Here is a 25,290-nt window from a genome sequence, read left to right as displayed (position 1 = left end):
GTTCTCTCTCTCTCTTTTTTTTTTTTCCTATAATGCCCAATTGCTCCAGCACCATTTATTGAAAAAGCTATCTTGGGAGGGTCAGTTTCATTTTAATAAGTTTTTTTTTTTTTTTTTTTGAGACGGAGTCTCGCTCTGTCGCCCAGGCTGGAGTGCAGTGGCGCCATCTCGGCTCACTGCAAGCTCCGCCTCCCGGGTTAACTCCATTCTCCTGCCTCAGCCTCCCGAGTAGCTGGGACTACAGGCGCCCGCCACCTCGCCGCTAGTTTTTTGTATTTTTTAGTAGAGACGGGGTTTCACCGTGTTAGCCAGGATGGTCTCGATCTCCTGACCTCGTGATCCGCCCGTCTCGGCCTCCCAAAGTGCTGGGATTACAGGCTTGAGCCACCGCGCCCGGACTTTAATAAGTATTTTTATACTTTTGGAGAATAAAATTCTCCAAATGACTAGAATTTCTAGTGATGACTAGAATTTCTGTATATACACAGAATGTATAGAGAATGACTAGAATTTCTGTATATACACAGAAGTTTAAAAGAAAAGTCTATCTTTCCTCCGTTGAATTGCATTTGCACCTTTGTCAAAAATCAGCTGAGCATATTTGTGTTGGTCTATTTCTAGATTCTTTACTGTCTTATTAATCTACATGTCTATTCATATGCCACTACCACACCGTTTTGATTACTCTGTGTGTGTGCATAAATCTACTTGATTTTCTTTCTTTCTTTCTTTCTTTTTTTTGAGACAGAGTCTCATTCTGTTGCCCAGGCTGGAGTGAAGTGGCGCAAAGTGGCGCAATCTCGGCTCATTGCAACCTCTGCCTCCCGGGTTCAAGCGATTCTCCTGCCTCCGCCTCCTAAGAAGCTGGGACTACAGGCGCGTACCATCACCTTGGGCTAATTTTTGTATTTTTAGTAGGGACAAGATTTCACCCTTTTGGCTAGGCTGGTCTGCAACTGCTGAGGTCAAGTGATCTGCCTAGCTCAGCCTCCCAAAGTGCTGGGATTATAGGTATGAGCTGCCGAGCCCGGCCAATTTTCAAGATTTTCTTTTCTTTTCTTTTTCATTTTTTTTTTTTTTTTTTTTTGAGACGGAGTCTCGCTCTGTCGCCCAGGCTGGAGTGCAGTGGCGCGACCTTGGCTCACTGCAAGCTTCGCCTGCCGGGTTCACGCCATTCTCTTGCCTCAGCCTCCGGAGCAGCTGGGACTACAGGCACCCACCACCACGCCTGGCTAATTTTTCATATTTTTAGTAGAGACGGGGTTTCACCGTGTTAGCCAGGATGGTCTCGATTTCCTGACCTTGTGATCCACCCGCCTCGGCCTCCCAAAGTGCTGGAATTACAGGCTTGTGCCACCTAGCCCAGCTAAGATTTTCAAGATTTACTATACATAACAAAGGAAACCAAAACTGTTGCTGTGCAGGAGAGCTGTAGCTGCGAAACATAGGTGGTGGCTACTGGCTCCAGTATGCCTGTGTATATGTGTATCTATATACATACATAAATAAATGTGCATATTCATGTACCATATAACATTTTGGTCAACCATGGACTGCATATATGATGGTGGCGCCCTAAGATTATAATATTGTGTTTTTACAGTAACTTTTCTATGTTTAGATACACAAATATTTACTATTATGTTACAAATACCTATAATATTCAGTACAGTAACAGTCTGTACAGGTTTGTAGCCCAGGAACAATAGGCTGTACCAGATAGCCTAGGTGTGTCGTAGGCTATAATATCTAGGATTGTGTACGTGCACTCTATGATGTTCACACAGTTATGAAATTGCCCTATGACTCATTTCTCAGAAAGTATTTCTGTCATTAAGTGACAAATGACTATATATATTATATATACACAAAGTCTTAAAATCTGGTTTGAAATCAAGTAGATTGATACCTACCACTTTATACTTTTTAATTCAAAATTGTTTTAGCTATTCTAACTCATTTACCTTTCCATATAAATTTTAGAAGAATTTTGTTCATATGTACAAAAAGTCTTTCCAGGATTTTGATAGAAAGTGTATTAAATCTGTGTCTCATTTTAGGAAGAATTGACATTTTTACTATGTTGAGTCTTCCAATCCATTAACATGGTATGTTTCTCATTTATTTAGCTTATCTTTGATATCTTTCATCAGCATTGTGTCATATTCACCATACTAGTCCAGAGCTATTTGTTGTTTTGTACCTAAGCATTTCTCTAAAGAAAAGATTTGTCAATTTTACTGATTTTTTTCGAAGAAACAACTCTTTATTTTGTAGATTTTCTCTATATTTTGTATTCTAAATTTTGTTTATTTCTACCCTTTATTATTTTCTTCCTACTACTTGCTTTGGGACATTTTGTTCTTCTTTTCCTAGGTTTGTGAGGTGAGAGCTTGTTGATCTCAGACTTTCCTCTTTCCTGATGTATTCATTCAGAGCTATAAACTTCCTTCAGTACTGTTTTTAGCTTCTCCTCACAAATTGTGATATATTGCATTTGAATTATCAATCAGTTCAATGTATTTTTACATTTCCCTTGTGTGTTCCTCTTTGATTCATGGATTATATGGAAATGTGTTGTTTAGTTTGCAAGTATTTGAAGATTTTCTTGTTATCTTTCTATTATTAATTTCTAGTTTGATTCTATGATAGTTGAAGAACACACTTTGTAGGATTTTATGATTTTATATTTGTTGAACTTTTTTTGCAGCCCAGAATATGATCTAGCTTGGTATCTCTAATGGCCACTTGAAAAGAATGTGTGGCAGGGTGCGGTGGCTCACGCCTGTAATCCCAGCACTTTGGGAGGCCGAGACGGGCGGATCACGAGGTCAGGAGATCGAGACCACCCTGGCCACCAAGGTGAAACTCTGTCTCTACTAAAAATACAAAAAAAAAAAAAAAAGAGAGAAATTAGTTGGGCACAGTGGTGGAGTGGCAGGCGTCTGTAGTCCCAACTACTCGGGAGGCTGAGGCAGGAGAATGGCGTGAACCCGGGAGGCGGAGCTTGCAGTGAGGCAAGATCTCCCTACTGCACTCCAGCCTGGGCAACTGAGCAAGACTCTGTCTCAAAAAAAGAAATGAAAGAAAAGAATATGTATCCTGCTAGAGTTGGGTCGAGTGTTGAGTAAATGTTGATCAGATCATATTTGTTGAAGATGCAACTGAAATCTTCTATATATCCTGATTTTCTGTCTAGCTGTTTCATCAATTATTGAGATAAGATTACTGAGATCTACAAGTATAATATTGAATTTATCTATATCTCTTTTCAGTTTTAGCTTTATGTATTTTGCAGCTCTGTTGTTTGGTGCATGTGCATTTAGGACTGATATATCTTCCTTATGTTTTGACTCCTTTATTATTATATTCTGTTCTGTCTCTTGTGTTTTTTATCCTCTGAAGTATACTTTATCTGATATTCAAATAGCCGTATCTGCTTTTCTTTGATTAATACTTGCGTGATATATCTTTTTTCATCTTTTTACTGCCAACCTGCTTATAGTGTTACAGTTGAAGTGAGGTGGTTTGTTTTTTGTTTTATGGTTTTTTTGAGACAGGATTTCACTCTATCACTGAGGCTGGAGTGCAGTGGCATGATCTCAGCTCACTGCAGCCTCTCTACCTTCTAGGTTCAAGCAATTCTTCCACCTCAGTCTCCCAAGTAGCTGGGACTACAGGCGTGCACCACCATACCTGTCTAATTTTTGTATTTTTTGTAGAGACTGGGTTTCACCATGTTGCCCAGGCTTATCTCAAACTTCTGAGCTCAAGCAATTGGCCTGCTTAGGTCTCTTAAAGTGCTGGGATTACAGGCATGAGCCACCACGCCGAGCCTGAAGTGTTTCTTGTAGACAGCAAGTTTGGTCATGTTTTTAAATTCATTCTGTCAATCTCTATCTTTTAATTAGTGTATTTTACAATTTATATCTAATGTAATTCATGGTATGTTAGACTTAATTCTGCCATTTTATTTTTTGTTTTTTGTTTGTTCCGTTTTCTGTTTTTCATTTTTTAGAATTTTATTTTGATTTCTCTACAGTATTTTTGAGAATATCTCTTTGTGTAGCTTTTTATGGAGTTTTATTACGGTTTACTTATATCATCACTTTACCAGTTCATATGAAGCACAGTACCCTTACCTCTCTTTACTTATCTTTATCCTCCTCCATTCTTTGCCATCTTCCATATATACCATATAGTTAAGAGAATTATATATCCTGTGATATAATTATCTTAACTATTTCCTCTACATACATTTAGAGCAATGTCAGACAGCTGTATTTTCTTTCATCATCAACATATAATTTTAAAAATTCAAGAGGAGAAGGAAAGCCTAGTATATCTACATATATTTTCACTTACATGTTCTTTCTTCCTGATGTTTCAAAGTTCCTTTTTTTTATTTTTTTAAAAATCATTTACTTTCTTGTTTAGAGAACTTTCTAAGCCATTCGTTTAGGGTATGTCTGCTGGTGACAAATTCTCTTAGCTTTCCTTATCTGAGATGTTCTGATACTCTCTTCATCTCTGAAGGATATTTTCAGTAGGCATAGGATTTTCAAGTGACAGCTGTTTCAGCACTTGAAAAAGATTGTGCCACTTCCTTATGGCTTCCATGGTTTTTGATGAGAAACGTACTCTCACTTGAATTGCTTTTCCCTACAGATAAAGTATAATTTTTCTCTAGTTACTTTCAAGAGTTTGTTATTAGTTTTCAGAAGCTTAGTTTATGGTGTATCTTGGAATCAGAAGCTTACTTTAATTATGGTGTATCTTGGAATTAATTTATTTGGATTAACTCTGTTTGGGGTTCACTAGGCTACTTGAATCTGTAGGTTTATGTCTCTTGACAAATTTAGGAAGTTCTCAATCATTATTTCTTCAAATACTTTTCCAGCCTTGCTGTCTTTCTCCTCTCATTCTGGAACTCCAATGATATGAATGTTAAATCATTTGTTATAGTCCCATAAGGCTCTGCTCATTTTTTTCAGTCTATTTTTGTCTCAATTATTCAGTTGAGTAATTTCATTGTTCCATCTTCCAGCTCCATTTTTCTTTCTTCTGCCTCCTCCATTCTGCTGTTAAACCTGTCTACTGAGCTTTTTACTTTTGTTATTGTACTTTTTAGTTCTATAGTTTCCATTTGGTTCTTTTTCATATCTTCTTTTTTTGCTGAGACTTTCTATTTATTCATATATATATATATATATATATATATTTTTTTTTTTTTTTTTTTTGAGATGGAGTCTCACTTTGTCGCCCAGGCTGGAGTGCAGTGGTGCGATCTCGGCTCACTGCAAGCTCCGCCTCCCAGGTTCACGCCGTTCTCCTGCCTCAGCCTCCGAGTAGCTGAGACTACAGGCGTGCACCACCACGTCCAGCTAATTTTTTTGTGTTTTTAGTAGAGACGGGGTTTCACCGTGTTAGCCAGGATGGTCTCAATCTCCTGACCTCCTGATCCGCCCACCTCGGCCTCCCAAAGTGCTGGGATTACAGGCGTGAGCCACCGTGCCCGGCCTTATTCATATATTTCAAGTATGTTTGTAATTATTCATTGAAGCATTTTATTGTAGCTATTTCTCTTTCATCTAAGCACTGTCATCTATTTTTAAATTATTTTTAAAATTGACAAACACAAGTTGTATACATTTATAATGTGCAACATGTTCTGTATATATGTATATATACACAATATGTATACATTGTGGAATGACCAAATCAAGTGAACTAACATATTCATTATCTCATATATTTATCATCTTTTGTGGTGAGAACACATAAAATCTACTCTCTTAGCAATTTTCAAGTATGCAGTATGTTGCTATTAACTATAAGCACCATGTTATAAATCGATTTCTTGAATTTATTCTAACTGTCTAACTGGAATTTTTTTTTTTTTTTGAGACAGAGTCGTGCTCTGTTGCCTGGGCTGGAATGCAGTGGCACGATCTTGGCTCATTGCAACTTCCGCCTCCCCGATTCAAGCGATTCTTGTGCCTCAGCCTCCCGAGAAGCTGGGATTACAGGTGTGCACCACTATGCCCTGCTAATTCTTGTATTTTTGGTAGAGACAGCATTTCACCATGTTGTCCAGGCTAGTCTTGAACTCCTAACCTAAGGTGATCTGCCTGCCTTGGCCTCCCAAAATGCTGGGATTACAGACATGAGCCACTATGCCCAGCCCTAACAGAAGTTTTATCCTTTAGCCAACATCTCCTCAATTCTCCCTCCTGCTCCCATCATCTTTTGAGTGTCTTTTTCATTTGGTTCAAGATCTTGCTGGTTCTTAGAATGATGAATGATTTTTTTTTATGGAAACCTGGAAATTTTCCTGTTATATTATAAGGCTCTGCATTTTATTTAGACCTTCTGTTTCATGTGGCTTTCTCTAACCACCATGGCAAGAGAAGAAAAAGTACTGCCTTGCTACTGCTAGGTAGAGATAGAAATCCAAGTTCCTTTGTTGGTCTCCAAGGACACCTGAGGGGGCACTTTGTTAAACGGTGCAGGAATGGGAGCGCCCCTGTGGTCTCCACTAATCACAGCGGGGAGGGCCCTTATTACCAGCTGGTAAGATTGAAGGTCATGGCCCCCTATTCTGCCTTCTCGGACATCATTCTGGTGGAGGAGTGGGGAAGGCGTATTACAGCCTGGCTAGGGTGAAAGTTGAGGCTCCCCACTTGGCCTTCTCTGGTGAGAGCGAGGATGGGGTCACAATTTCTCTGTGGTACTTGGCTGGAGTAGAGTGGTTATTATCTAAAAGTTTTTGTCTTGCTAGGCTGTCCCTTTCCTGGTCCTTTGGCTAGAGAGCATAGGCTTTTGTTGGGACTGTTTTCACCTCTGCACTTTTTGGAGTGTCCAGGTTACTGACTTCTTCAGCTCTAAGCCTGGAACATATGAGGCAAAAATAAAATCCAGAGAATTAATCACGGTGTTGTTCCTAGGCTTCTGAGATCTCTGGGCAGTCTTCCTTTCTCTCTCCACCTTTTAGAGTTGTCTTATGCTTGTTTGATATATAATGTCTAAGGTTTGGGGTTGTGCTTAGGAGGAATAGAGAAAAGTATGTCTACTCCTTCTTTTTGAAAGTAGAAATTTTTTCTGCCCCGTTTTTATTTACACCTCTTAACCGAAGCAAAAGCCCACTAAAATTTCAGTATCATTCCAACTTTCAGCGTAACTCATCAACATTTTCAAGCGATCAAAATCCTTTGCTAATAGAACGTCTCCATGAGATATTTTGGGCCCATCTTTCCAGAGAGCTAATCAGGCCTGAGTTATTCAAGTATCCTCTCTGGGTAAATCTGTTATCACAGTAAAATTAACCCCATCAAAGGTTGTTAAATCTCCATAGTTCAAAGAGGGAAGATAGTTTTACACTCCGAGTGGCTGTCCTAAAAACACCAAAATGCCCAGCTGTTGGGTCTTGCTTTACCATGTCAAAACTCCGACTGGTGGCTGGTGATGTCCCCAAATTAAGTATCTGCAGCCCACATCCCACTTTTTAGATTTGGTCTCCTGGAGATGTGGCCTAAATTCCTATTATGTTTCTTTCAGCAAAGCAAGTGACCAAAGTCAAATCAGAAACAAATCTCTGAATATTATGAATAAAGAAGTTTCCTTTGAACTGAGTCTTTTTAACTGTGTTTCCCAGAGATTTCCTGTGCAGCTTCAAAAGGAGTTCACGATCACTTTGATTAAGACTTTATCTCAAATCCTAATGGAGACAGGCGTTTTCTCAGAATACCCATAAGTATGAATGTTAGCCAGTTATATAGCCTTGTTAAAAAAAAAAAAAAAGCAACATAACCTCTCCTTGGGTTCTACACTAATAAAACGATTTTCTTCATTAGAGGTGAGAGGCAGCTATTTATCCAGCTCTGAACCCTGTGGCAGGAAAACTTCTGGAAACCCAGAGAACTTTTCTGTTGGTACCATGTTTGCTCTTAGGTTCGTCCTGATATTGATTAAACATGGACAAAATGCTGTGTGTTGCAACCAGATAATATATTGTCTTTTATTTCACTATTATTTTAGTTATTTGGGGATTTGGAGAAAGAGGATGGGGTGGGGGATGGTTAATGGAGACAGATGGCCAATGCAATTATCACTTGAAAAACAGGTTTGTCCTTCAAAAATGACAACAGTGGACTCTCAGTGGCAGGGGAAATTTGAAAAAGGATTAGGAACGGATTACCTAAGAGAAAAAGAACAGGTGCATCCAGGGTGCTCCAGTGAGCAGGGAGGGGCTTCAGCGTTTGAATGACACCCTCAAAATAGTCCTTTTGCATTTCAGTTCTATTTGTTTCTTTTCTTTTTTTTTTTTTTTTTTGAGATGGAGTCTCGCTGTGTCTCCCAGACTGGAGTGCAGTGGCACGATCTCGGCTCACTGCAAGCTCCACCTCCCAGGTTCACGCCATTCTCCTGCCTCAGCCTCCCCAGTAGCTGGGACTACAGGCGCCTGCCACCACGCCCAGCTAATTTTTTGTATTTTTAGTAGAGACGGAGTTTCACCGTGTTAGCCAGGATGGTCTCGATCTCCTGACCTCGTGATCCACCCTCCTCAGCCTCCCGAAGTGCTGGGATTACAGGTGTGAGCCACCACGCCCAGCCTTTTCAGTTCTATTTGTACTCTAGACTTTGACAATGGTCAGTGCTGGGTGAGTTTGGGCTCATCTTAAAGATGGGCAAGAGACAGAATGAGCTAAGAAGTTTCTCTCCATTCTTTGACGGGAAAACAGAACTTAAAGATCATATGTTGTACTTTTCAGTGAAACAGATATACAGACGTACCTGAAGAAAAGACAGGAAACCCATAACTCTGCATGAGCCCCAGTTCTCCTCTTGGCAACCCTGGGAATAGGTAGGGAAAGAATATTAATTATCTGGAGAAGGTGGCGGTAAAGTCAAGGCAAGAATTTCCATAAGGGAGCTTATCAAGCAGTATTATGGATGGAAGTGATCATCTGGCCCATACTCATTAAACAGATGAAGAGACTGAACCCTAAGTGATGCAATGACCTGCCTATGGTCATGACAAGTTATTGGCAAAGTCACAGCTGGAAATCAGGGAGTCAGGTCCCTTTTATCCACCCCAGCCCTTTTCTTTATGCTACGAGTAATGCTATTTTGGCTAGGCACGGTGGCTCAAGCTTATAATCCCACCACTTTAGGAGGATGAGGAAGGAGGATTGCTTGAGCCCAGGAATTTGAGACCAGCCTGGGCAACAACATAGTGAGACCCTGTCTCTACAATAAATAAATAAATATGTGTGTGTATGTATATATATATGTATCTCCAGGAAGTGTGGTGGCTGCATCTGTAGTTCCAGCTACTTAGGAGGCTGCGGCAGGAGGATTACTTGAGCCCAGGAGTTTGAGGCTGCAGTGAACTATAATTGTGCCATTGCATTCTAGCCTGGGCAACAGAGTGAGACCCTGTCTCAAAAAAAAATTTTTTTTAAAGAGTGATACTATCTTAACAGGCTTGGCCTATGTGTTTCCCTCAAAAGCTGAAAGATGGGAACAGGGGGTTCTGAGCCTACATTCTGTTCAGCAGAGGGACTTCTTGAAGAGCTGCAGGTTTTATAGTACTGCACTCCCACCTGCATGGACCAATGTCCCCTGCTCTCCTGCTGCTGCCAAACATTGGGAGAGGAGGATCTGTAGGGGACCTCTGGGAAAGATAACAGCAATAAAATAATAACAACTACTTATTGAGTGCTTTGTCCATGCCAGACACTGGGCTAAGTAGGCATTTTATAGGCATTATCTCATTTGATTCTCATGATAATCTTGTGAGGGAAGTATAATTATCATTCCCATTTTGCAGATGAAAAACTGAGGTTCAGACGAATTATGTAATTTGCCCAAGCTTATATATCTCCTAAGTAAATGACAGAAATAGAATTTGCACCCATCTCTGTCTGGCTCCAAACTTCAAGCTTTGGACCCTGTGTTGTGTGACTTGTCAAGATGGACTTCACTCTGAGCTCCCCAAGTCACAGGAGACATTTGGGTGGCTGCTTAACTCACATACACAAAGGAAATGAAATTTGACATATACTGGCTTTGCTGTTTCTGGATGGAGGTGGTTAGTGGGAGGGTTGATGTCTTTGGAGGGCACTGAGTTCTCTAGAGATGGTACTGGGCACTCTGGTGTGACCTTGAAAACATGATGGCTGCACAGTCCAGCTCCACTCTGACTGTGGCTGACTTTGTCTCTGGGATGTGGCCCAGCAGAACTCCCTGAAGGCAGAACTTTGGGTAGGTGACATTTGTCGCATATCTCCACTCCCCTCCTACTCAGGGGTTGCCCACTCTGGGTCAAACCCCATTTTCCCTCCTATGATCTCCAAGATTTTAGCTCTCTTCTATCAGTGATTTCCAAGCACAGCTGCCCACTAGAATAACCTAGGAAGCCTTTTTAAATTGTTAGTATCTGAACCGCATTTCAAGAGATTCCGATTTAATTATTATCAGTTGTTTCCCAATTAAGGTTGCCAGATAATATATAGGATGCTCAGTTAAATTTCAATTTCAAATGACAATGAGTACTTTTTAGCATAAATATGTCACAAATATTACATGGGCCATATTTATACTAAACCATGATTTGTTGTTTATTTCAGATTTAAATTAACTGGGCATCCTGTATTTTCACTAGAAAAATTTGGCAATCCTATTCCCAAGTGATTCTGATGTACAGGCACAGGCTGAGAATCTGCCATATGCGATCCACAGTCCTTGCAAATGCACTTATGCGTTACTCTCCACTTCACAACCTCTGGCCAGGACAGCAAATGCATGCATTTTCTTAGGGTCTTCTGTGGATAATGGCCTAGTGTCTGCCCTCTAACTCAGCAGTGGGGCTGATCTTGTGAAAGGGAAGACAGACACCATAAGAGGTCACTGTTGGTGCTCATGGGAGGTTGGTAATGTCTGATAAATAACTGGAGGTGCTACCTATTCCCTGGGCTGGTCCTGTATGGAGTTCCTAGTAATTGAACAATGCTTATTGGGTAGCTACTCTATGCATGATGCTTGCTAGGCCATGCAGGGGATGCCATGGATGCTCTAGAACTCACAAACTGGGAAGGGAGAATCTGAGTTTCCTTTACTAGAAATTTTAATCTACAATCTAATGAGGATTAGATTGGAACCAGTACCCCTTTATGCACATAAACCCAATTAGTAAGATTGCATACACTTATACCCAACCAATGGATGCCTGGACAGAACTGAATGAAGATATGTGCGTTGTAAGCAGGAAGAAGGAATGTCTTGCCATTTCAGGCTGGAGACCAAGAGCTCCAGCTCTACCACTTACTAGCTATGCCATCTGGGTCATGGTATTTATTTTTCTTCAGTCTCCATTTCTTCATCTGTAAAATGGGAATGATATAGGCTGGGCGTGGTGGCTCACGCCTGTAATCCCAGCACTTTGGGAGGCCAAGGCGGGTGGATCACGAGGTCAGGAGATTGAGACCATCCTGGCTAACACGGTGAAACCCCGTCTCTACTAAATATACAAAAAAAATTAGCCGGGTGAGGTGGTGGGCGCCTATGGTCCCAGCTACTCAGGAGGCTGAGGCAGGAGAATGGAGTGAACCTGGGAGGCGGAGCTTGCAGTGAGCCAAGATGGCGCCACTGCACTCCAGCCTGGGCAACAGAGCGAGACTCCATCTCAAAAAAAAAAAAAAAAAAAGGAAATGATGATAATGGGTCATGCAGAGAGTATGACGGTGAAATGAAACTGTGCATGGAGTTTGGGTGCTGGAATACCAACACACCTTAGAGATACTGCAACTTTGGGGTTTTCATTCCAGACCACCTTCATAAAACAAATGTCACAATAAAGCCGCTTACATGAATTTTTTGGTTTCCCAGTGTATATAGAAGTTATGTTTACATTATACTGTATTTTATTAAGTGTACAATAGCGTTATGTCTAAAACATAAATGCACAAACCTTAATTAAAAATACTTTATTGTGGCCAGGCACAGTGGCTCACGCCTCTAATCCCAGCACTTCAGGAGGTCGAGGTGGGTGGATCACCTGAGGTCAGGAGTTCAAGACCAGCCTGGCCAACATGGCAAAGCCCCGTCTTTCCTAAAAAAAAAAAAAAAAAATTAGCCAGGCTTGGTGGTGTACATCTGTAGTCCCAGCTCCTCATGAGACTGAGGCAGGAGAATCACTTAAACCCAGGAGGAGGAGGTTGCAGTGAGCTGAGGTCATGACCCTGTATTCCAGCCTGGGCAATAGAATGAGAATTCTCCCTTAAATAAATAAATAAATAAATAAAATAAAAAAGAAAGAAACTTTATTGCTCAAAAATTCTAACAATCATCTAAGCCTTCAGGGAGTCATAATGTTTTTGCTGGTGGAGGGCCTTGCCTTGATGTTGATGGTTGCTGAGTGATCAGGGTGGAGTGACTGTGGGAATTCCTTAAAATAAGACAACAGCAAAGTTTGTTGCGTTGATTGACTCTTCCTTTCACAAAAGATTTTTCTGTAGCATGTGCTACTGCTTGATTTCACCTTACCCTCAGTAGAACTTCTTTCAAAATTGGAGTCAATCCTCTTATACCCTGCCATAGCTTTCTGAACTAAGTTTATGTAATATTCTAAATTCTTTGTTGTGATTTCATTAATGTTCACAGCATCTTCACCAGCAATAGGTTCACTCTCAAGAAACCACTTTCTTTGCTCATCCAGAAGAAGCAACTCCTCATCTGTTCAAGTTTTGCATGAGATTGCAGCAGTTCAGTCACATCTTCAGGCTCCACTTCTAATTCTAGTTCCCTTGCTATTTCCACCACATCTACAGTTACTTCTTTCACTGAAGTCTTGAACCCCTCAAAGTCATTCATGAGGATTAGAATCAAATTCTTCCAAACTCCTGGTCATGTTGATATTTTGACCTCTTTTTATGAATAACAAATACTCTTAATGGAGTCTAGAATGGTGAAACCTTTACAGCAGGTTTTCAATTTACTTTGTCCAGATCCGTCAGAAGAATCATGATCAGTGGCAGATACAGGCTTATGAATTATATTTCTGAAATGATGATTTGAAAGTTGAAATTACTCCTTGATCCATGAACTGAAGAATAGATGTTGTATTAGCAGGCATGAAGATAATATTAATCTCCTTGTACATCTCCATCAGAGCTCTTGGATAACCAGGTGTATTGTCAATGAGCAGCAACATTTTGAAAGGAATTTTTTTTTTGTTCTGGGCAATAGGTCTCAACAGTGGGCTCAAAAACAGTAAACAGACGTGCTGTTATCCAGGCTTTATTGTTTCATTTATAGAGCACAGACGTAGAGATTTAGCATAATTCTTAAGGTCCCTAGAATTTTCAGAATAGTAAATGAGCACTGAATTCAACTTAAAGTCACCAACTGCATTAGCTCATCAGCCTCTATCAAGACAGTCAGCCCGGCCTTCGAAACTTTGAAGCCAGGTATTGACTTGTTCTTTCTATGACTTTTTTAGCTATGGAAGTCCTAGATGGCATCTTCTTCCAATAGATGGCTGTTTCATCCACATTGAAAATCTGTTGTTTCATGTAGCCATCTTTATCCATTATTTTAGCTTGATCTTCTCAATAACTTGCTGCAGCTTCTACATGTTATGGAGATGGCTATGTTATTATGGAGATGACTTCTTTCCTTAAATTCGTGAACCAGTCTCTGCTAGCTTCCAACTTTTCTTCTGCTGCTTTGTCACTCCTGTTAGCCTTTATAGAATCAAATAGAGTTAGGGCTCTGGATTAGGCTTTGGCCTAAGGAAGTGTTCTGACTGGTTTGATCTTCTTCTTCTTTTTTTTTTTTTTTTGAGACGGAGTCTGGCTCTGTCGCCCAGGCTGGAGTGCAGTGGCTGGATCTCAGCTCACTGCAAGCTCCGCCTCCTGGGCTTACGCCATTCTCCTGCCTCAGCCTCCCAAGTAGCTGGGACTACAGGCGCCCGCCACCTCGCCCAGCTAGTTTTTTGTATTTTTTAGTAGAGACGGGGTTTCACCATGTTAGCCAGGACGGTCTCGATCTCCTGACCTCGTGATCCGCCCATCTCGGCCTCCCAAAGTGCTGGGATTACAGGCTTGAGCCACTGCGCCCGGCTGATCTTCTATCCAGACCACTAAAAACTTTCTCCATAGCACCCATAAAGCTGTTTCACTTTCTTATTATTGACATGTTCACTGGAGTAGCACCTTTAATTTCCTTCAGTAACTTTTCATTTGCATTTACAACTTGGCTAACTGGTGCAAGAGGTCTAGCTTTCAACCTATCTAGGCTTTGTCACTGAGGTTAATCATTTCTAGCTTTTAATTTAAAATGAGATACATGTGACTCTTCCTTTCACTTGAACACTTTCTGGCCATTGTAGGGTTATTAATTGGTCTAATTTTAATATTGTTGTGTCTCCGGTAATAGGGAGGCCCCAGAAGAAGGAAAGAAATGGGGGACTAGCTAGTCCGTGGAGCAGTCAGAACACACGCAACATTTATTGATTAAGTTTGCCATCTTTTGTGGGTGTGGTTCATGGTGCACCAAAAATTACAATAGTAAAATCAAAGATCACTGACCACAGATCCCCATAACAGATATAATAATTATTTGAAAGTTTGAAATATTTTGAGAATTATCAAAATGTGACACAGAAACACAAAGCAAGCCCCTGCTGTTGGAAAAATGACGCCAATAGACTTGCTAGATGCAGGACTGGCACACATTTTCAATTTGTGAAAAATGCGGTGTCTTGGGAATGCAATAAAGCAAAGCATGATAAAATGAGATGTGCCTGTACTAAGCATGCTATAAATATTAGCTCTTATAATGACAACATCTCTAAGACAATATGGGACCATATTTCCCATGTTTATAATGCACTCAAAAGTGTCCATGTCCAGAGAATTTAAGAATAAAGCTACCAAGAGAAGACCTTTCCTTTAACACCAGTTTAGTCTAGGATTTGATACAGCCTAAATCTTTGAAGACTGTGAAACGTGACACAGGAAATGGAGAAGAATTTCCCAATTCCAGTCTCCCTGTTTGGTATTTTCTACTAAATTTTACTTTCACAATGATGCAATAAGTATCCCAAGTCTAGAGCAGGTTCTTGCAACTGTATGCCAACATGCTATTCTCATGTGCCTGCCTGTCTGGGATGGGTGTTTTTAGGGTGTAGTTATATGGAAATAGCCTCTGATTATGTTTCTGACTTTTCCAGGTAGGTTATAATTTCAGACAGTTGTTTTGACGTGACTCTTTGGCAAGGCACACATATCTGTGAGATCTTCAGAACTCTGAATTAGAATGACATGAAAAATTTTAAACTATTCTAATACATGAGGTAGTGTGTCTTGATACTGTTTTGTTTTGTCTGAGATAGAGTTTCACTCTTGTCACCCATGCTGGAGTGCAATGGCACGATCTTGGCTCACTGCAACCTCCGCCTCAGCCTCCTGAGTAGCTGGGATTACAGGCATGCACCACCATGCCTGGCTGATTTTGTATTTTTAGTAGAGATGGGGTTTCACCATGTTGGCCAGACTGGTCTCGAACTCCTGACCTCAGGTGATCCTCCCACCTCAGCCTCCCAAAGTGCTGGGATTATACGCTTGAGTCACTGTGCCCAGCCTTCGTACTGTTGTAACATGCAAAGGGTCAGCTGTATGCAAACAAAAGTTAATTTTCAGAATAAGCAAGGAGAAAGAAAAGGAAAACATGAAAGCAAACCATTCCTCACTTTTATGACTATTTCTGTGGTGTGTGGAGAGGATATAGTCGTCCTTCTGTATAAATCCTGCTACTCTGGCCCTAATTTTGAGTTTACATTTCATTGTCTGAAAGACACAGCAGTTAAGGGGTCTGTTTTTATATATGCATCTGCATGTGTATGCCTGGGCATGAAATAACTCCTGTGAGGTTGGAAGGTTTTGGCTGTTTGCTCACTGCTGTGTCCCTGCACCTAGAACAAGCCTGGCACACAGGAGACTCTCAATATCCTCTGATGGAATGAATTAACGTATATGTAGAGTATGTGCTCCTGGATCTGTTATCCCTGATAAACATACTCACTTCAGTGCTCATCAACTTTTTCACCCATGAGAACTGTGCTTTGGATAAGGAAAGGGAGAGGGACAACTTATAGGCTACTGGTAGGAGAGACAGAAAAAAGAGAAAGAGAACATAGACTTCAGAGGTGAGGACAGGGTGGGTGGTAGGCAGGTGTCCAGGCAGAAGGTCAGGAACTAGAAGCAGCAGATTTTGTATATCCTCCAAAGTTGGGTGGGGGTCTGTCTTCCAGATTATTCAGTCTAGGCGTCTTGGGCCCCTAGACTAGGAATGAGGCTACTTCAACTTTCCTTTCTTTCTTTTTTTTCTTTCCAAAAAAGAACCAATGGGAAGCAGTCTTTTCCAGAGATAAGGCAGATTGGGTGACCTAAAATGCCGATCTTTTTGCCTTGGGCTAGAATTTTACCAGCTCGGTGTGGTCACAATGGTTCTCCCATGCTGTTCCAAATACTTCTGGGCAGTGACATCCCAGTCTGCGATTCATGAACATAGGAGAGATGAATTAATGAAGCTTTCTGGAGTAGTGGAGAGAGGCAGACTCTGTGGCAATGGAAAACCCTCTTCATCAGCAAGGACACCGAGGCACCAGATGACGAGATTGTTTATTCAAAATTACACAGTAGTTCAGTAGAAGAGTTGGCCCAAAGCCCTGGTCTTCTAATTTCTTCTCCCATCTTCTTGTCATTTTTGGTTTTGTTTTCCCTAAAAATCTTCCAGGACTCTTGTAGCTTGATTCTATCTTGACATGCACACCATTGTGTTTTTGTTTTTTGTTTTTTGAGACAGAGTCTAGCTCTGTTGCCCAGGCTGGAGTGCAGTGGTGTGATCTCGGCTCACTGCAACCTCTGCCTCCTGGGTTCAAGCAATTCTCCTGCCTCAGCCTCCCGAGTAGCTGCGATTATTGGTGCGCGCCACTATGCCTGGCTAATTTTTTTTTGTATTTTTAATAGAGATGGGGTTTCACCATCTTAGCCAAGCTGGTCTCAAACTCCTGACCTTGTGATCCGCCCGCCTTGGCCTCCCAAAATGCTGGGATTACAGGCATGAGCCACCGCGCCCAGCCACCCACACTACTCTTTATAGTTTCAAAAGTTTCTTCATGTATACCCCTTCAGCAAGGCAAGCATTGTTCTTCCCACTTCGTCGATGATAACACGGATTATCTGAGAGGTTAAGTGACTTATACAAGTTCAGCTAACTAATAATCAGGAGGAAAACCCTTTACCACTTGCAAACTACCTTGCCCTTTCATCTCTTGATGCCTAATATTTTACCATTAGAACTTTATTCCTTAAAGCTTAAGGTACTGGTCATCTTTAATTCCAAATGCCTCCAGGGAAAGTCATATTTAAGCTAGTCAGTCACTGATATCTGCCACTTTAATGTATATAAATTTAGAAACTTTTACTGAATTAATTAAAAAATAAGGAGATGTTAAAGGAACCGGGGCCTGAAAGACTGAGAAGACACCCTAGAATGGGGGAGATGTGAGAAAAGCTCCATCTGACTTCTAATTTAGTCTCAGGCCACTGCCTTCACAGCCTGGTGATTTCTGAAAATTCTCCATTAGAGGCATCTTATAACACAGGAGACCCATGTTGTCACCAGATCTGTCACCAGCAGTAAGGACAGGGGAAAGGGCAGCTGAGTCTCTGCACTTTTTTGTAATGGAACCTCAACCATCTGGCTCAATGGGTTTCTGGCTTCTCCACGGAGACAGCATTTAGATATTTAAACTTTAATGTGAGTGACTCAGGAATAGTTTTGCAGACAGCATCAAATGCCTCTTCTCACCACTGGAGCAAGAAGCCATGAACGGCCAGCACTGAGGCTCTGACCAGGCAGGGAAGAGCATTCAAGCCTTTGACTCGTCACCTAAGCCCCAGTATTGTGCCATGCATGTGCTAGGTGCCAGGGCCTGGGGATTCTAGGAGGAGCAAGGCGTGCTTCCTGCCCTTGATGAGCTCATAGTCTAATGAGCCCTCTAAGTACTGGGTGTTGGACAGGAGAAGCCCAGGAGTCTGCTGAACCAGGAAGAGGCTGCCAGACTCACAGTTCTAGGAGAAAGGAGGGCAGAGTCCAAGAGAGCTGAGATAATGCCTCCAGGAGCAGGTGACACCCAGTGAACACCACTGTAGGGTGGAGGCTACTTATTGCCTGCCCATGTCTATACCCACTGGTGAGTGTGTGGGTGGTGGTGGGGGGTATGGGGAGTGGTTAGAGGAGGCCTGGTCCTCACTTTTAGGCCAGTGGGAGAGAGTCTCACAGTTCTCCTTGCTCTTGCCATTCTGCTTGTGTCTTACAGTTCCTAACCCTCTATTCTTGGGCTTTCTACGGGGCCACTCCTTTCCAACGAATGAAGGCAAGAGTCAGGCCGCCAAGGAGAAGGAGCTGTGAGCCAGTTCCTCATCTAACTCCTGGATGATTCCTTTCCAAAGGGGAAAGGTACCCAGGAAAACTGTGGCTGGGAAAGCTGTGAGAATTAGGACTCAAGTGACAAGGGACGGGACAGAAGAGCTCTTCATGGTGTTTGCCAACTCTGAGTACAAAGACCACAGGGCAGAGAGCAAGAAAGAACCTGACTAGGACATTTTGGCAAGGTCCAAAGGAAAACTAGAGGGTGGAAGAGTGATGGATTTAGGCAGAAAAGGCTGGTGAGGCCGGGCACAGTGGCTCAAGCCTGTAATCCCAGCACTTTGGGAGGCCGAGACGGGCGGATCACGAGGTCAGGAGATCGAGACCATCCTGGCTAACCCGGTGAAACCCCGTCTCTACTAAAAAATACAAAAAACTAGCCGGGCGTGGTGGCGGGCGCCTATAGTTCCAGCTACTCGGGAGGCTGAGGCAGGAGAATGGCGTGAACCCGGGAGGCGGAGCTGGCAGTGAGCTGAGATCTGGCCACTGCACTCCAGGCTGGGTGACAGAGCGAGACTCCGCTTCAGAAAAAAAAAAAAAAAAAAAAAAAAAAGGCTGGTGAGTGGGGAATAGATGAGGCAGGAAGAGCAACGCTAAGGAACCCAAGAGAGCCAAAATGGTCCATGACAGAGGGAAGAGCATCCCATCCCAACGCAACGTGGGGAGGTCTCAATGGCAACGCATCCATCACCTTCTCAGTAATTAACCAGCCTCTGTGTACATAAATACATAATTATAGGCAAAACAACTCCTTTGATGTAAGAGTATAGAATGTCTGGGGGGAAAGGGGCAAATAAAAGAAAGAACAATCTTGCTTTAATATACAAACAAGGTCCATGGAAAGGTATTACCAAACAAGCAAATAAGCCAGACAAACAAATGAACAGAATGTTGGGAAAGGAGGACCCAGGCTGACTGGGCACCCAAGATATCCTGGGCCCTCTGAGAGCATTCTAGCTCACTTCATTGGGCATTTCTGCTTTTCTTTCAAAGAGTTCATGTCTTTTCATTAGAGTGACTGTATTCGCATCCCCTACCTGTTCTATGCAGAAATTATCAGCATTTCCAAAGGGGCCGGTTTCCTTCTGAAATGAAAGCCCCAAAGAAAGGGGGGTTGCAAAGGGTTTGAATGGCTCCTCCTGGGAAGCAAATCTAATCGGGAATGGAGCTGAGCTTGTAACCCAGCATCCTGGATGCCTGTCCTGTGATATAACCCCTGAAGCACCACTCTTTCTGTTGTGGCCAACTTTATTAGAGAAATCTGTTAATTGGGGAACGGAGGGGGAGAAGGGAGAGAGCAATGGGATGTTAATATGATTTAACACTTGATGGGCTCTGAAAACAAATAAGGAGGGGGCTTGGCACATTCGTCGTTCCACATATGTGTTACCAAAATGAATATATGCAAGTAAACTATATGCGAGACTCTGGGGGCACAGTAACACAGACTTTATGAAACAAAAAAGCATTTCTCCTGCTTCCACTTGTCTCTTGTGGTGCCATTGTCTGATGCTAAGAACTCACATAATAACAAAAAACAATGCCCCTATGGTGGGGGGAAATCTTGATTTGGCACCAGCCGTGGTGTTTTCCATGGGAATGATGGTGGGGGCTGTGGCCGACTGTGGGAATAGTGCAAATCAGCACTTTTTTGTAGATTTTCTTCAAGCCATTGTTTATTTTGGCTTTGGTCAGATCCGTGGCCCAGCTTGAAGATTCCCACTGGGCTTTCTGAAACTCGCAGACCTATGAGAGATGGAACAGGCATAAATAAATAATTATAAAACACCCTTCCCCCACCATGGCACTCATGCACGCGTGTGCCTGCCTTGGTGGTGCATATATGTTGCAGTACTATATATCTGACCCATGCCACCACTGGGCAATTAAAGAGAAAGCAAGGTTTTGTCTGGGCTTGGCTGGTTCATTGTCTCAGTACCATCTTTCATTTGGGGCAAGAGAGCTCAGAGCTGTTTCACACAAGGGCCAGTTTTTGCAAAATGGCATTGGAGAAAGCTGATTTGAAACTGTGCATACATGAGGACTTCCTAACATCTTTAGATGTTTATAGGCATTTCAACACAAATAACTCAGGTTGTGGTTCTCACAGAAACAAAAAAGTTAGTAATTGTTCTAATAATGGAAAATAAACTTTTATCTCCAACACTTAGAAGCTTCTACTCTATTGTAGCTAAAGGATGCAGCGATCACCCAGGCAAAATTTGTCACAAGATGGAAAATGAGCAAAGAGTATGTGTGGTATAATTATATTATGGTCCAAAATGAGAATACATCGGCTTTAAAATGACAATTGCTAATTGTTCCTCTCATATCAGCAACACGTTTTTAAAAGTGTTTTTACTTTTAATTAAAAGTAATTTTAGTTAAATATTTTTAAAAGTGCACAAAGGCTTTCTTGAAGGCTCTGGGAGAGTGTGTGCATGTATACATATTCTGTAAGTTTTATACAGAGTATTTCACAAAGAAATGTATTTTCCTTTTTTTTAAAAGAAAAGTTTCCATGACCTGTAAGAGTCTTTTTCCTTTTCTTTTCTTTTCAGATGGAGTTTCACTCTTGTTGCCCAGGCTGTAGTGCAATGGCGTGATCTTGGCTCACTGCAATCTCCGCCTCCTGGGTTCAAGAGATTCCCCTGCCTCAGCCTCCTGAGTAGCTGGGATTACAGGCATGCGCCACCACGCCCGGCTAATTTTGTATTTTTAGTAGAGACCGGGTTTCCCTATGTTGGTCAGGCTGGTCGCCAACTCCCAACCTCAGGTGATCCGCCCACCTCGGCCTCCCAAAGAGCTGGGATTACAGGCCTGAGCCACTGCGCCTGGCCATCAAGAGTTTTTATGACAATGTGTATGAAGCTGCCGCTGAGTAGGGTGGCTGCATCGCACACCTCCAGGGGGCAGCATTGTCTTTGTCCTCTATATAAATGGTTCTCCTGGAGGAAAACTCCAGGCGACCTTGCAAAGTAACCATATTTAGATGGGCTTGTCATCGAGATATTTTCCAAGGAAGTGCAGAAGAGTCTTGTTCACTACATCGTGTTCCTTTCTTAGATACAAGTTACATCAGAATAGGGGACTCAGGCTCTTGCCTGGGTCTGGATTGGAAAAAAAAAAGATCTTACCATGGGCCAGCGTGTGCTAAGTCAGATACAATTTAATATACAAGCTTCTTATCAGACATTTCAGTGATGTGGAAACTTAGGCCAAGAGAAGTTAAGGGACTTGTCCAAGCTCACACAGTCTGTATGCAGCAGCGCTGGGATTTGAACCCTTTCCTATGACACTCTAGAGCAGCCTTCAATTATCCCCTGCCGCCTCCAGTACTTCCCAGGGCTGGAAAGCATCCATGATTGCTGGCAGCAGCGGCAGTCAAACAATGTCAGCTGGGGAAGGGGTCTTCAGAGGCAAAAGGTGGAATTCAGTTGGGGAGGGGGGTGGTTCCTAAGCTGCCACTTCTACCTCTGAAATAAAAGGGAGCCCGGTGTGGAGGCATCCTGGTGTGAGCTTTGCACAGCTGAACCACGGCTGGGGAGACGAGTGTGGAGAGGGATGCTGACATCTCCTCCCACTTCTGAAAAATAACTTTGCATTTGAAGGGAGAAAGGAGTGAGTAAATCTGTAACTCGGATTTGGACGGCCTGGGATTTCATTTGGCTGTGTGAAGGCACACACAGGTGCCTGCAAGTGTGTGCGTGATTATGTATGTATGTGTGTCTGTGTGTAGGAGTGTTTGTGTTGGGGGTGGGGGATCTCCTGGTTACATACTGGTTCCCTTCTTCCCATTTGGATTGGGGGGCTTTTATTTAAGTCATAGCAACCACCATGTATGAAGACCTAACTATGTGCCAGGCATTGTGCTGGACAATTTTTGAGGTATTATTTTTCTGTGAAAAAAGTAGTTTGTTTTTATGCAGGTGCACCCAGAGACATCAAATATTTTTTTCCATTCCAGTTAAAACAGTGTTCTACTCTGTGGTAAGTCTTGGAGAGAGGCAGGGAAGGCTGCGGGGACGGGCAGGGGCGGTCCCGGCCTCGCTAGTCTCCACCTTTTATTTTGACCGGTCCGATGGCGACAGTCTCGCACTAGGACCCAGGCGCCAGAGCGCCTCCGTCTGTCCTGTAGGTTCATTCAATCTCCCATACACACAGACCCACTGCGAGACCGACACACACTCCCATACACTCACACACACAACTGCAGGCAGCGAGGCTCGGGAAGTCAGGCCGGCTCCTCGCCCCGGCGCCTTCTCCTCTCCAGCCGGCCGGGTCTCCCTGGGGGCCCGGAGCTCTGCCGGGCCGCGCAGCCCGTTAGAGGACGAGCTCGGCGGACCCCCGTTGCTCCATGGGCAAACGCGGGCGGCCGCGCAAGGAGGCGCGCTGCGAGGGCGCGGGGCTGGCCCCCTCCGCGCCCCCAGTTGTGCCCCCCGCCGCGGCCGCGCCCCAGCCCCCGGCCCTGCCCGAGGAGCCTGCGGGGGCCAAGCCCAGGTGCCCCTTCTCGGACATTTTCAACACCAGCGAGAACTCGATGGAGAAGCACATTAACACTTTTCTGCAGAACGTGCAGATTCTGCTCGAGGCCGCCAGCTACCTGGAGCAGATCGAGAAAGAAAACAAAAGTAAGTTTGGGGGCCCCTGCTCTTCCTCGGCGCCCGGCTCTTTCTTTCTCCCCTACTTGGGCGACCCCTGTCGCGAGCTCGGCCCGTAGTCCCCCCACCCCCCCACCACACACATCCAGCCCTTGGCAGTAAAGCCGATGACACCGGAGAAAGGACACGCACGCACAAAGCTGCTAAAGATGTAACAAAGACGGGCGAGGGGGAGAGAGGGGCCTGTCGGTGCGTCGGTCTGTCTGTCTCCGGCGGGCTGGGGCTGGGAGGATGGCCCAGCGGAGGAGCGGGGGAGTGTTGTTGTTTGCTGACAACTGAGCCGAGAGCTCATCTCTTTGAGGTCGCCTTTCTTCCTTTTTTTTTTTTTTTTTTTTTTTTTTCCGGAGCCTTCTCAGGCAGACAAGTGTTGTTTTTCTGTCGCTCGTTCCTGGGTGGGGTGGGGATTAGAAGCCGAAAGTTGGAAACCATAGGCAGAGCTCAGAGGTTCCAGAAAGAAAACACACAGACACACACTACAACAATAACAACCAAACAGCCCTCCACGGCGTGGGCTCGGCTCGCTCGCTCGCTCTCTCGCTCTCTCGCTCTCTCTCTCTCTCTCTTCCTCCCTCCTACTTCGCCTTTTTCCTTCCTTCTCGCAGCAGGACTGGGCTCAGGCCATCACGTCCACGGACACAGTCCCCCAGTTGCCCTGGGGTGCCACCGCCGCCCCCCCAAAGAAAGAGGCCGGCGGGGCCAAGCAACGCCAGCAGCTCGCCCCGGACACGCCGTCCTGAGCCCGGGAAACTTGGCCGTGGGGACGCGGCTAGAAGGAAACTTTGGGATCTTGGAGAAACAATAGTTGGGGAACAAGGTGTGGGCTGTTGTGTGCTTTTTCTTTATTTTCCGGGAGACGGTTCCTGAGTGAGCGCGCAGGGCAAGCAAGGCAAACGCCTTCCTGGTCGATTTCTACCTCCCCCCCCAACCCGCCCACCCCCAGATTCACGTGGAGAATAGTGCGTGGGTGGGGGTGTGCTGGGAACCCCACCGTGGCCTGGCCTCTTTTTTGTATATATTTGTTTCATTTTTGCCACTACCAGCCAGGTCCCCCAGCTTTCCCCAGGCAGTCGACTCAGCGCCCTAACGGGGGCACGCGTGTGCAGCGTATCCAGCACGGTCCTCAGAATAATAGCTGTGAAAAGGAGGAAGGGAACTAGGCAGACAGACCGATAGACAGGAGGAAACCGGGATGTTTAATGTGTCCGAACAAGTAGGAAGATCAGTGAGGTGCGAGTGTGTGTGTGTGTGTGTGTGTGTGTGAGAGAGAGAGAGAGAAAGAAAGAAAGAAAGAAGAAAGGTCCCGATTGCAACGTGTCAGATCTTGCAACCTTCCCCCCACCCAACACAACAACCCTCAGACACAAAAACACCATTGCTGACCGACACCCCAGGTCTTTAGGGTTAAAGTAACCGTGTGTTGGCAGCGCAATTATGCAGACGCTGTAAGGCCAAAACAAGGATTTGTGTTGCGAGGTCGGTGGTGCGTTCTTTTCTTTCTCTTCTCGCCTGTTTTCCCGGAGTGCTTGGGTTGCGAGAGAGGCGCATCGCAGGCTATGCAGCCGAATCGCTTCGCAATTATTCATGCTGGTGGTGGTGGGGCCGGGGGGCGGAAGGTGGGGGGATGCTATGTGTGCATTTGTCTGGAGGGTAGTTTCTGAAAAGCCAGAGCTGCTGGGGAGCTGGGTGAAGACGTGGTTTTGTTTGGTGTGTTTGCTTTTGTTGCAGGGGGGAGGGGCGCGATTTCTTTAGCTACCCCTATCCCCGGCTCCCAGTTCTCTGGAGTCTGTCCCGTGGCTTTGACTCTAACTAGGGGTACACCCCATGAGGGCACCTTGGCAGTGTGTGGCAAAGCTGGCTTGTCCCCCCACCCCAGCCCCCCACCCCCGCCCGCCAGCGAGGTGTATGGAGCAGGCGGTCGGAGCTTCCTCAGCGTCCCGCCCCCACTTCGCACCCGCTCCGCAGACAATCGGAGACCTCCCCCCGCCCCACCCCGCCGCCCGGGCCGCCGCCACCTCGTTGTTTACCCCGTGCCGGGGCTCCGGCGTGGCCACCAGTCACGTAAGCAGAGAGCCAGGCGCGCTGGGCTCGGGCTGCCCCGCGCGGGGCGGGCCCGTGGCGGCGTAACCGGGCC

The 25,290-nt window shown here is 44.2% G+C and overlaps 1 protein-coding gene across 2 annotated transcripts in view; it reads left to right on the top strand.

The window, feature by feature from the left end:
* The first annotated feature begins 22,578 nt into the window (after positions 1-22,578).
* Positions 22,579-25,290, top strand: part of MXI1 (MAX interactor 1, dimerization protein) — an 81,577-nt gene continuing 78,865 nt past the window's right edge. For both annotated transcript variants that reach the window (XM_033183142.1, XM_033183135.1), the window contains exon 1: positions 22,579-23,129. In XM_033183142.1, the coding sequence (XP_033039033.1) occupies positions 22,856-23,129 (274 nt within the window). In that variant the 5' untranslated portion in view covers positions 22,579-22,855. The remainder of the gene's footprint in view (positions 23,130-25,290) is intronic.

This window comes from Trachypithecus francoisi, unplaced genomic scaffold, assembly GCF_009764315.1.
Source record: "Trachypithecus francoisi isolate TF-2019V2 unplaced genomic scaffold, Tfra_2.0 Contig01579, whole genome shotgun sequence".
NCBI classification, from domain to species: Eukaryota; Metazoa; Chordata; class Mammalia; order Primates; family Cercopithecidae; genus Trachypithecus; species Trachypithecus francoisi.
This window is presented reverse-complemented; position numbering and strand designations above follow the sequence as displayed.